This window comes from Polistes canadensis, unplaced genomic scaffold (assembly GCF_001313835.1).
Source record: "Polistes canadensis isolate GaletaPanama2010 unplaced genomic scaffold, ASM131383v1 scaffold_38, whole genome shotgun sequence".
In the NCBI taxonomy this organism is placed as follows: domain Eukaryota; kingdom Metazoa; phylum Arthropoda; class Insecta; order Hymenoptera; family Vespidae; genus Polistes; species Polistes canadensis.
In genome coordinates this window covers 55,254-68,446 of record NW_014569585.1, presented here as the reverse complement: position 1 = coordinate 68,446, position 13,193 = coordinate 55,254, and the positions used below count along the sequence as shown (strand labels likewise).

General features: G+C 29.3%; 1 protein-coding gene across 5 annotated transcripts in view; it reads right to left on the bottom strand.

Annotated features, from left to right (window-relative positions):
* Positions 1 to 638: 638 nt before the first annotated feature.
* Positions 639 to 13,193, bottom strand: part of LOC106784682 — a 60,190-nt gene continuing 47,635 nt past the window's right edge. For all 5 annotated transcript variants that reach the window (XM_014744485.1, XM_014744489.1, XM_014744488.1 and 2 more), the window contains 3 exons: positions 3,820 to 3,975; positions 2,396 to 2,729; positions 639 to 1,521 (listed from right to left, as the gene is read on the bottom strand). In XM_014744485.1, the coding sequence (XP_014599971.1) occupies positions 1,367 to 1,521; positions 2,396 to 2,729; positions 3,820 to 3,975 (645 nt within the window). In that variant the 3' untranslated portion in view covers positions 639 to 1,366. The remainder of the gene's footprint in view (positions 1,522 to 2,395; positions 2,730 to 3,819; positions 3,976 to 13,193) is intronic.

Here is a 13,193-nt window from a genome sequence, read left to right as displayed (position 1 = left end):
TGAACAAAGAACAAAAAAAATAATAAGGAAAGAAAGAAAAAATATTAAAAATGGGAGAAAAATAAATAAAAACTAAAATAATAATAATAATAATAATAATAATAATAATAATAATAATAATAATAATAATAATGAAAATAATGATAATGATAAAAAATGAAAAAAATTGTTATCAGAGTTTTCTATTACGAATTTTAAAGCTTTTAAAAACAATGGGTATCTCGAGGTATACGTTGACGTATCATTTCCCGTTTTCATTGTTTCGTTCGTAGGGAAGACAAAAATTTACGAGAAGTTTAATATAGTCTACGGCGAATTGTAACGCGTGTCAAAAGTTATACCACTAGTGGTAGTAACTTTAGTATTAAAGTACCAAGTTTCCACCTAATAATGCCACGCTGGAAGTTTTTGATATTGTATTAGTTACATCCAAGGAAGCGATACTTCAGTGAAATTCGAAACGTGTCCTTCGAGTTAACTTCGTAGATAATTTACCAAGTTTGACTTATGTTACAATGCTTTTGTAAATTAATTGGTTATATTATAAGATTTTCTATATCATTTCAATACGAATTTGTTTCACTTTTAATATTCATATTTTCGTCTTTAAACGATCTCTATTCCTTTCTTTTTTTTTTTTTATATGAATTATATTGTTTCGTACAAATTTTTTGTTAAATTAAATTTAAATCGTATTAGATATTTTTGTTGGTTCTACGTGTTAAACGATTGAATTTTGATAGGAATAATTATTTTGGTTTTTTTAATCAACGGACTCTTTGATATGTCATTTGATTTAACTTTATCGTAAATTTGTAAAATTTGAATTCCAATAAACTGATTTACACGTGCTTTCAAATCGAATGAAATATTTCTATTGGCTTACAAGTTGTTTGAATTTCAATTTAGTTACTAACAAACGTTATTGGTTAGATATAATAGAACTAGATAAATGATTACTTTGTATTCATCATTATCATTGTTAAGTGTACGTTTCGATAATACCTTTGATGTGTTCTTCGAGTGAATTTACAAAGTTTGTTAAATTACTATGTAGAATAGTTGCTTTGATAAAGTTGTAGGAGCTTTCGAATCGTATTAGGTTTCTCTATAAGAATTTTTATTTCAACTTTAGATTTCAATTTTCTCTTTTAATTGTATCGATTATTAAATTGCGAATGATTCAAATTTTAATTATTATATTTAATCGATGAAAAGAAATGATATTATTACGATAATGATGATGATGATGACTATTATTATTATTATTACTATTATTATTATTATTATTAATAATATTATTATTAATGCTTGATAAAACTTACAACGATCCTATGTATATACCTAGATTTATTTAAATTGACAGTCACGTAGTTGATAAGGAATTTTTCCGAAAGACTAACTCGAAAGCTCCTACAGAAAATAAAAGAAGAAAATAAATGGACCAAACGTTGTTCCTCGTATTCGACGTTGAATTTCTTCTCTCGCTACCACCGTGCATGGCTGCTAGATTTTCTTCTTCTGCAAGCACAATGAAATATACAAACAAATATTAATTTCAAATATTCGTTAAAAATTTACTATTATTCACATATTAATTTAAATCCTTAAGGAAAATCCTTTCTTTTTTTTTTATCGGATCTTCATACAAAATAAATTTATTTCCCTTTGATTTTTTTTTTGTGTTCAATATATTAGTTTAACATAATTTTAAATAAAGACAATGTTAATTTTAATCGTATTGTATTTACGTTACAAATAACGTAATGTTACGTTTTATCGATTAAAAATAATTTAATTTATATCGTATTGTATATGTGTTCAATAAATTAAGAATATTTTATTTTCGTGATTATTGAAAAACCTAGCACGGAGAGCTCAATGTTCCATTAACTTTTTCACGATCACGTTCGATCTACTATCAAAAGTGGATTAAACTCGTCGACTGTTTTCTTCTTCTTGCTGAAAGACAGATATAAATTGATATCTTGAGCCATGAGTCGCGGTCGATTCCACTTCTCGTTTGTATGCACTACGCCGAGTTCTTCCATTATCTTTCCATTTCGATGAACTCCTGTTTTCAATTTTTTTTATTCTCACGGTATAAACGTATATAATCTGTACGATAAAGATTAGTGCGATATTTTTTACGTGATTTTTTTTTCAAACAATAAATTTTCATAAAATTACGATCGAATTATGCGAACAAAAATTGTTTGTTGTTTTTTATTTTATTTCTTATTATCGTTTTATATATTGAAAAATGATTTGTTAACAAAAAATCATTTATAAATTTTATCTACCAATTAATAAATGATCAATTATCTTACATTTTATTGGATAAAATTATTTTTATTATAAAAAAAATACTATTTATTAATTATATTCGACTAACCTTCGATAACGTGTATCCTGATGTAACTTGGCTTTGCATTGCTCGGTGAACAAGTATAATTAGCACCATGGGACAATTTAACTTTGTCTACTAGAAGAACCGAACCATTTTTCGTAGCCTCGACTTTAACTCCAGGCTCATTATCATAATTGATCATACGATCATCGCGATACCAGAATATGTAACTAGGTGTTTCAGCAGCTGCCATCAATCGACATTCCAAACGTAAGTTCGAGCCCTGTTTTATATGTAAGTCTGGACTTCCAGGTATGACGGAGTAGGCGTCGGTAATATTTAAACGAATCAATCGTTGTTTCATTGGTTCCGATTGTATCTTTAATTTAATACAAAATAATACGATTATATATATTATTTATATTCGTAACAGATTTAGCCACAATTTATTAAGAAAAAGTTTCTAAAATCATTCGACATGCTTACAACATTAGTTTAAATTTACGAGCGAGGCTTCTAATTTTTAGATATACAAAAAGGATAATTACTTTTTGAAATTATCGAAAGATTATGGGTTCATTTTGTAATTTTTAGTGAGAGATTAATTTGAATCGTAACATTTTTAATGTATTAACATTTCTGTCGAAGACTTTATAGAATGATATTAAGATTAGGTTATCCTATTATCGTAGTTTCCGAGTAAGTATAGTATGTAGTTATTGTCTGGTCGTAGTTCGTCACCATTCTATTCTCTCACACCGTATTAGTATTATACTATCACTACTGCTGTCCGATCGTGACTGGTCATAGCTACTGTTTGTCCAAGATAAACCTTTACTACCGTCGACCGTACGATTCATCACCATTGCCATTGGCATGCTATCTTATGCGATTAATATAAACGTATTGTGTTCGCGGATCAGACTATAGGAATATATTCTGTCGGTACGAAGTCGTCTCTTTGGAACTGGATTTAGTACTCATGAATAAATGACAGTATAAACGAGTTAGGTCAATCATAGAAATACTTCAAACTATATATTATTTACTAGAAGATAACTTTCTCAAACACAGTTACTAAAATGTCATCTGTATATTCCCTATACCGATGATATTTGATCGATTATCTTGTATTAATTACTCTTTTTGAAAATACTAGACAAAAAATTGCGCTTTAAGTTAAACAAATTTTCATATTTGTCAATTTTGAAAAAGGTAAAGAGTATTAACGTTCCTTAGGATAGACAACCTTTTATATTCGTACTACGGACGAGTACTCCTTAATATAGGCAATATATTTGTACATACACAGGTGTTAGTAAATACAATTGCGCAAAGAAACACGTTGTCGTACAAATGGTTGCCTATATTAAGGCACTCTTCTCCCAAAACTGATTTATATATACCCGTTATCATTATACATTCACATTTTAAGTACATAGATATAAATAACTAAGAAATTATCTCACGTGGCACTCGTAGATACCACCGTCCTCGTGTTTAACATTCTTAATCCATAAATTCCAATTAGGTTTATCGGGTAAGACGATAAATCTCGTGTCTATGGAATACGTGATTCTCCCTAATGTTAAAAATTGTTTATCCTTCCTTCTTATCCATGTTACCTAAAATTCAGAAAAATTATGTTACATACATGTATTGAATTATTCTTTACCTGATTTTCTTTTTTTCTTCATATCTTCGTATTCATTAACTCGAATTCTTTAAAAGCGAAGAGGTAAATCATTAGGCCAGTTTATTCGACAATGTGCGAATAACTATCGAATCTCGTAATTGTGCAACGTACTAATGTATCGAGAGTGTTAGTCTGTGAGAGAGAAAGGATAAAGTAACCACAAAGTCGCTTTTCATTCGTTTTACTCGTTATAAATCGAATCACTAACTCGGTCCAGTAAATTCTATTTATCAACGTTCGATAAAGTCGAGTTCGTAGGAGAAACAAAGCCCAAGACGAGCTTGAAAATTCAATGGTTTAATTCACCTAGAGTACGCGATAATTTAGATTACCATAATTGTTATACTACAGCCGATATTGCTTTTTCTTTTACAAAATGAACTCTTACTTTATGTATTTTTTTTATCTCTCTTTTTTTTCTTTTCTTCATAAGAGGAAAAAATCGGGATTATAAAATAAGAAAAGGAAGAAAAAAGTAATAAGAATTTTCCTTTTCTTTTTCTTTTTTTCTTTCTTTCCTCATTCTGCTTTCCTTTTAAACCAATGAAATCTGTATTTCTTCGTATATTATTATAAACATCGTATAAAACGGTACGGTTTTTTGTTCCGTATTATTAAAACCAGTATGTAATAATCCTTTTATCTTTTTTTTTTTAATAAAAACGACGAAATAAAAGAGGGAATAAGATTCTGACTTAAAACAAAAAGAAAACAAAAAATAATTGAACTTTCTTCTTTTACTTCGTTAACTTTACGAGGAACGTTTGACTGAAGAAATCGAAAATTAAAATCAGTTTATAACTTTAATAAAAAGAAAGTTTTAAAATGTTTTTTCTTGTTTTTTTTTTTTTAGTCACACCCCGTTATTTACAATGATCAACAATCGCTATTTAAGTTATCTTTCTCTGCAAACGTTAATTAAAAATGTTCTTTTTTATACTACTTAAAAATGTCTTACCATATATATATAACTTTCTCCCTGTTTATACTACTTAAATCGATTATTTTTACAATACTATCAAGCTTCATTGAACCATAAATTTGAATCTATTGTAAAACTTTTCATTATTATAGTTTAAAAATAAATAAAAAAAAAAAAAAAAATAAAACTTTCTTTGTGTTTTCAACTTTTTGAATCGAAAGAGAAAGAGAAAATAAAAATTAAAACTAAAAAACTATCGATTTCAGTTCAGTTGATCTTGTTTGATTTTTTTTTATTTCTCTGTTGAAATCTCGTTGCTAGTCCGATTTAATCGACTAACGTAAGCTAGAATAGAGAGAGAGAGAGAGAGAGAGAGAGAGAGAGAGAGAGAGAGAGAGAGAGATGGAACCATTCGATTTCTCGTTAGAGAACATTCGTAACAACACTATGTACGAACACTATGACTAGTTCAGAAATTTATTGCATCTGAAATGGACGGCTATTTGCAAACGCCTCCTGTTACCATAGTCGTCCCTTTAATTATTGCAACATCGTCTATGCACCTGCCCATATACATAAAACCAATGTGTATGAGTTAGAGTATAAACCGTTTATAAAACGTCAGTTAACTCAACGTTATTGTTTATCCTTCAAATTATTTAGGTCAGTACGGATAGACTGCACGGTTTGTATACTTGTAAAAGGATCCGAAAAAAAATAAAAAAAAATAAAATATCTAGGCATAAATCGTTTATTAAACGTACGTATATGTGTATATGTGTGTGTGTGTGTGTGTATTGTAATGGTAAACTGTAGGTTATTGTTTATTCCTCAAATTGTTGAGGTCAGTAGTATGAAAAACCTGTATTAATGTAAAAAGAGTTATGAAAAAAATAATAATAAAAAGAAAAAAAGAACAGATCTACAAAAAAAAAGAAAAAGAAAAAGGTATAAAACAATTACTGCACTTTCATTAAATTTGTTGGTAATTTGTATATAACTATTATATATACTAACAGTGTATAAATCTGTAAATACTAACTAAACAAATTAACAAAAACACAGAGATTCGGTGAAATGATGTTTGTGTTTAATCGGTAGTAAGTTGTCTTGTTGTCCTGTGTGCAACGTAACGTTATTATTTCAGCTAAAATCTCTCTCTCTCTCTCTCTCTCTTTGTTTGGGTAATTATATACTCCGAGAGAAATAAAGGTAGAGAGAGAGAGAAAGAGAAGGCTAATATTCATGACTAATTTAAACGCTTTAAAGGTACAATTACAGTATAAAACGAAAGGTTTCTTTGATAAAAACGACCTAACTAAATACTCGACAAATTTAACATTTATTGGACATCAATATGTTGTTAACTTTTAATTCATAAATTCTTATTGAGATATATGACCTGTAAATTTTCACACGTACACAATCTTCAATTTCATCCTATGAATACGATTATACAAATCGATGAAACAAAAATTATCTATCCTATTTTTTTTTTTTTTTGTTAAAACGCGAGATTTCCATTTTCCGAAGGAAAAGAAAATAAAGTGACGCAAAACGAAACAATAAAGGAAATCTGTCAACGTTAAAGCATTGAATATGATAAAAAGAAAGTGGAAAAAGAAGAAGTAGAAGACGAAGTAGAAAAAATAGGGGTAAAGATGAAAAAGTATTGGATAAAGAATAAGAATAAGAATAAGAAGAAGGATAAAGATGATGGTGAAAGGGGGACTGGTGGTGGTGGTGGTGGTGGTGGTGGTGGTGGTGGTGGTGCTGCTACTGGTTCGAGAAGGAGCAGGTTGAGGTGAAAATGGTGAGCGGGGTGAAGGGGGTGAAGAGAGTCTGAAGAGGTGGGTTGTGGGAGTAAAAGCAAGGACGACACGCACCATGAATAAAAGATGACGATGCTTCGTATGATTCTCTGCGTGTCCATGGTGTCACTGGCATATTGATTGCCTTCTTTGGTGCTTTTCGACGTTGCAGCTTGCAAGCAAGCCAACCGACAAGTATACGTCTGCTTAGAATGTGAACCTATTATCTACAGCTTTTCGCGTATGCGCGTTTCTATTGCTTGGTATCATGCTGGCTTACTTCGTTGTTAGCCTAAATGTGTATATAGGTGTGTATACGTTTATGTGTGTGTGTGTGTGTATGTGAGTTTTCACAGCTTCAACTATACTAAACATCCTCGCTCAATACTTGAGTTTACGATAGACCATTTTTTATGATCCTTTCGTTTACCTAACTTACGTATATGTATATGGATATTTTGACGTTGCTTTTTCTGCGAAAAGAAAATGATAGAAAAAGAGAGGGAGAGAGAGAGAGAGAGAGAGAGAGAGAGATACTTGAAGAAAAAAATGTAAAAATGTAGGATAGGTATAGTATGAAAAGTAAATAGGCATTGTTATGGGGGATAAATAAAAGATAAAAATAAATATTTGGATGCGGGGAAAATTTTATTAGGGCTTTCGTTCAATTTCTTTTCCATTTCTTTTTATCCTTTTCGTTCTATTTTTTTTTTTTTAAGTAGAAATTTTATCGCGTCGATTAGGTATATATATATATATATAATACCTTAATATATATAGGTATATATTAGGTATATATTATATATATATATATAATAGAATTTTTGGTTAATTGTCTGTGGTATTTGTTTGAAAGATATTTGTTAACATAATGTTTTGAAAGTTAAATTCTGACGATAGAGACCAAAATTACGTTGATATTAATTAAAGAAGTAACGTTTCTCTGCTGATCGTATATTGATTCTTCGACTATGACGTTAATTACGGAAAATCCGATTGCTAGTGCCTTGCTGAACGTGTCATTCCCATCCGGTAAATGATAAAACTGTCAATCATTCGACGAAACAAATCGCGTTCGGTATTGTCGCAACCGAGTTAATCAATTTTGAAATTCCCACCATGTCAATTCTAATTAAACCGTAATCGCATTTGCTCGCTTTAATTCGTATATGGAAAAAACAAAAAAAAAAATCTCGGAGAAATGGAGAATAAAATAAAACAAAAAGCTCGATTTGACAAGCACATGTAGAAGAATTTTTCGCAAATGTTTGTATCGATTAGTACGCGCGCATGCACGAATTAACAAATGGTATAAAATATTGTTCTGAATTTGTAAAGAAATATTTTGTTATTTATCCAATTTGATCAACAAATTTGTATTTCATTTTCTCTCCCACGTCCCTCCCACGACCCTTCGTTAGCCTAGATTTTATTCAAAATTAATTGACGCCAAATTCCAACGGTTCGCATAATATATTATATTATTCCTTTTTTGTTCTTGTCCCCCCCCCCCTTTCAGTTATCTTGATTTTATTTTTTCTCCCGATTATAGGATAGAAAATAAATTACAATTTCTCTGGGTAACATTGATATAACTCGATAATATTTCAACTAGTACAATGACAAAATTCTATTTCAATTCTCATTTATTCATTTGCATATTCTATTTAAGTTCAACGTATATATAAAATATCGTACTCGTTCATTAAAACTCTTCACTCTTTCTTTTTATGTGTTTTCTTTTTCTTTTTAATTCCTATTTCGTGTGATACTTAAAAAAAAAAAAAATAAGTCACCACAAATTTATCGTCCCCCCCTCCTTTTTTCCCCCTAATCACGATACCTTTCATCTTTAATATCTTTTTGAACGATTAATTTTATCCTTCGTTGCAGTTAACTTTCTTTCTCTTTTTCTTTATTTCTTTTAACGTCACGTGACAATCGATATGTTAAACTTTATCGACTTTGGATATTTCCCTTTTATAACCATTTTACGAGAACTGAACGTAAAGTTCGATGGGACTTATCGAACCGTAGCAGAGAAATGTCGTTCGATATCGTTTAATAATTTACGACGAACATAAATATTTGTCCATTTTATTATTCCTTCTTCTTACGTTACGCACTCGACAATTACGATGTTACGTCGACAAAATATTAGAAAAAATTTATCGAAATTTTCACCTATCATATTCCATATCATGTCGTAACCAGAAACAGGAACGTATTTTTATCAGCCGAGATCCTAAACGTAAAATTATTCGAAACCACTATAATGCAAGTTTATCAAATGCATACATTTTTTATTAACATACCACACTACTTATATTTTTTTTTTATGTTATCGTAAATTATGACCAGTTTTTTACAACAACAAAAAATATGTATGCGTATATAAATAATAATTAACATAATAATTAAACATCAATAAAATTTTCAATTAGTAATTACAAATATTTTAAAGTTAAATGTATACAAAATAAAAAAAAACAAGTTTAAATAGCGATTTTCAATTGAAAAATACTAAAATGAGTCATCTGATCTGGTTGTGGTTACTTTAGATGATAAAATTTGATAGACCGATACAGAGTTCAGTTCTAGTTTGAGTATTATGGTAATTTATGGACCTGTTGTTTAAGGGTACATTTAGAAATCGTGAATAGATATGTTACGAAAGGTACACTGATCGTTGGTTAATTCGACATGGCTGATCAAGTAGGCGAACAGTACATGAGTACCGAGTTACGAGTACACGAGTAACACGACAGCTAGCTATGTGTCAGGGCTTTGATTATCAAACGAACGTCGTGTCCGGTACGAAACCGCATTTAACTTTATTCGATTGATCGACACTAATAGAATTAATATTTTTTCAATGATGTTTTTGTTATTTCTTATAAACGCTATAATTGTATTCTTTAGACTCCCAGAAAATAACAGAATTGTAATCAAATTTTTAATTTAATTTCACGATCAACGGTGTTGTCCAATTTAAAGAAAAATTTCATTAGGATTCTAAATAAAAAAAAATATATATAATATTTCGATTAAATTTCTAGTTAAATTCCCAAGATCACGTGATATAGGGAATTACATTTAAGTTTATTATAATGCTTAAAATATAGCTATGGGATTGATATATGCCTAGTTAGAGTATATGTAGTGTCTTAACATGTTCATCTATGAAATTCGAAGTTATGTAGCAATAGATTCGAACGAAACGTATTAAACGGTTTTCACGGTTTAATCGTCGAAGATTAATTTCCTGAACAGTTCCTCTCGACGTAAATTGCTTAGCCAAGAGCAGGCTTTCCCTATGCCTGTAAAACCACGAAGCACTCTCTAGTGTAACTGCTAGTTGTAAAGTAGGCGTTATTCTCCTTGTAATTTCCATCCGACCGATTCGTCGACCACCAGCACTATTACCCTCCCCCTATAGATCCTACAATATCTTTCAGTGTAAATAATTGCTTTTATATCTTAACAAATTATTATTATTATTATTAGTAACATTATCATCGAATGATTAATGAATTTTTTGACATAAAAAGAAGAAAAAAAAAACTGGCAAGAAAAATCTTGAATTTATTTCGATAGAAATTTTCATTGTTCAACAAAATTTCCAACAATAATCTGAGAAACTTATTATTATTATTAATGTTATCTCTCTCATAATTTATTATTCAAGACTTTGATTATTTTTATTATTAATATTTTTTAGTCAGAGCAAAATTTTCTGACCATTTATAAAATGTCGTATAAAAGAATAGATTTAATTATAATTTATGTAAAATTATAGGTACTACATTTGCAAATAAAATTATTATATATGTCACTTTCATTGTATCTTTTGTTTTTCAAGTTTTTAGAATTTGATCGTTTCGCAGTATTTGAAATGACATTTATAGTTTAATCGGATTGAAATTATATCGTAATATATTTGTTCGGTTTTGAAGTATTCGAAATGACAATTATTGTTTAATTGGATATAAATGATATCGTAATAGAATAGTTTTTTTAATTAGGAGTTTTAAGAATGTTGGTTTTTGAAAGATTTATTGGAATGAACAGATGACATAAATGCGTTTCTAACAGCGAATTATAAGCGGATATAGGTTGGATCGTAGTTAGCTCGAGGTATTAGTCTCATCAAACGAGAATGCCATTCCGGCTTCGACACGTTGGATATGCCGTATCATGCAAGTCCTATTCGCCATTGGTTTGATACACATATCCATGTATTTGTGTTGAACCCAATATATGTATTTATGTAGGTGTGTACTGCTTATATTACTGCTGAATTAATCACAGAAGGAGTCAAGTGTAGATCCGAGGAAAACATCGTTGCACCTTACTCAAAACGATACATACAAGTATACAACAAACATTTACACATACGCACATAGAGAAAGATGTATATACTTACAATTGGATATAAATGTATATGTTAGAATGTCGAAAGCAAGAGAAACGTGAGCTATTTGATGAAATCGAATTTAGACTCGAAACTCAATCGATCCAAAACTATCGAGATTAATGATACGTGAACATATTCAAGGAATATTAAGTTCAATTTAATCGTTTCATTTTCGTTAAACGTACCCCAATTAAATGTTTTCTAGCTTATAATGAATATTTATTAGGTTGATCATTTATTACGAGTGACATCGCGTTTATTGTATTATTCTTAAGACTGACGTTCATTGATGTTAAATCCTTTTTTTCCTAAATAATTTGATTTTTTGATTTAGGATATTTCAATATTTTTATATACATCTAAATTCTGTTTCTTTTTTTTTTATTGCAATTTCATCGGAATAATTTTTGTTAAATATAAAATTAGGTGTAAAGTATAACACATTTAGTTCGAATCGATGTCAATTAGTATTGAAATTTATAAAATTTAATACAATAAAATAATATAAAACACAAAATTAGGCCATAAAATTATTCAAGGCTATTGTTATAATATGTTCCTTCCAAACCTCGAATTAATTATTTTATTGCAATTTCTATATCACAATCTTATTATCAAATTATGCGTTAAGTAATTAAATGAAATGAAATTAGATCACAAAAATTATTCAAAGTCATTCCAATGTGTTCCCCTTCCCTTCGCTCTCCACCCTATCCCGAATCACGAATTAAATTTTTCTATTGCTATTTCCGTACCGGTAACTTTTAATTGTACAAAACTTTGAATGAGATACAATAATTGATGTTGATTAAAATTAGAACACAAGTAGTATATATATATATATATAGGATTTAATTAAAGAGAATAAAACTAGAAATGAATTATAATACTAAATGAGGGTAGTAAAGACAATGATATTAAAATACAACGGAGAAAATCATTGTCAGTAAGAAAAGTCTAAGCCATTAATGTCAGTAACCGTGTATATATTGTGGAGGGATTGTTAAGTGGGCTATTTCCGTAAGCTCGTTTCTTTGCCTATTGTTTCGGTAAAGGTTCCATTTACCACTCCTGACGAACGTTTACCCTCTCGTTCGAACGAGCCCATCAAGACAACTGTCGACGATCTGTCATCGACACAAAAAAAAAAAAAAAGAAAAAGAAACGAATGGTTAAATCGAACGATCCAATAATCACGATCAATAACCATTAGGGGTTATATTTTCATTTATTATGGGGCGGAGGGAAAAATAAACGCTTCGATAAAAATAATTATTGGTTTTTTTTGTCTTCATTCAAATCTGGACACACTCGTGTACGAATAAAACATTCTCATTATAAAATATCTAAATAATATAAATAAACGATTAATAGAGTGGAATATAAATTTATCGATGAGTTTATATTCGAGAAAGATTATTATTAATATTCATTCATCTCGTGAATGAATATTATATAAATAAATAATTTGGTAATAAAGTTGAACGAATTTGTTCAATTTCTTTATTTGTTTTACAACGTTTTTGACGAATATTAAGAATAAATTGTTTCATATATATATATTTTTTTGTTTTATTTTGAGGGGGTTTCATGTTCAACGAAGTTCCGTAAAATATCGAAAGCGAATTTTTCGCTCGTATGCTTCGGGAATGTAAATAAGTTGAAATTTTTTATGGCGTATGGCGTACTATATATTTTTAGAACATGTAGCAAATATGGTACAGTGTACTGGAAAAACCATTCTAATGTTTAACTTCCGCATCAGAGCTATCGAGAATACATATATATATACGTATTCTATATATATACGTATTCTATATATATATATACGTATTTATAGATATATATTGGGGGTTTGAAAATTGAATTGACAGATTTCCACAGCATAAGGAGTGCTGTTAAATTTTATTTTCATCTTTCGAGTCGATGATCTTTCCTTGCATCTTACCGTTCGACCTCGTTTCTCTTATTTCTAATGGATGAAGCAAGTTTTAGTG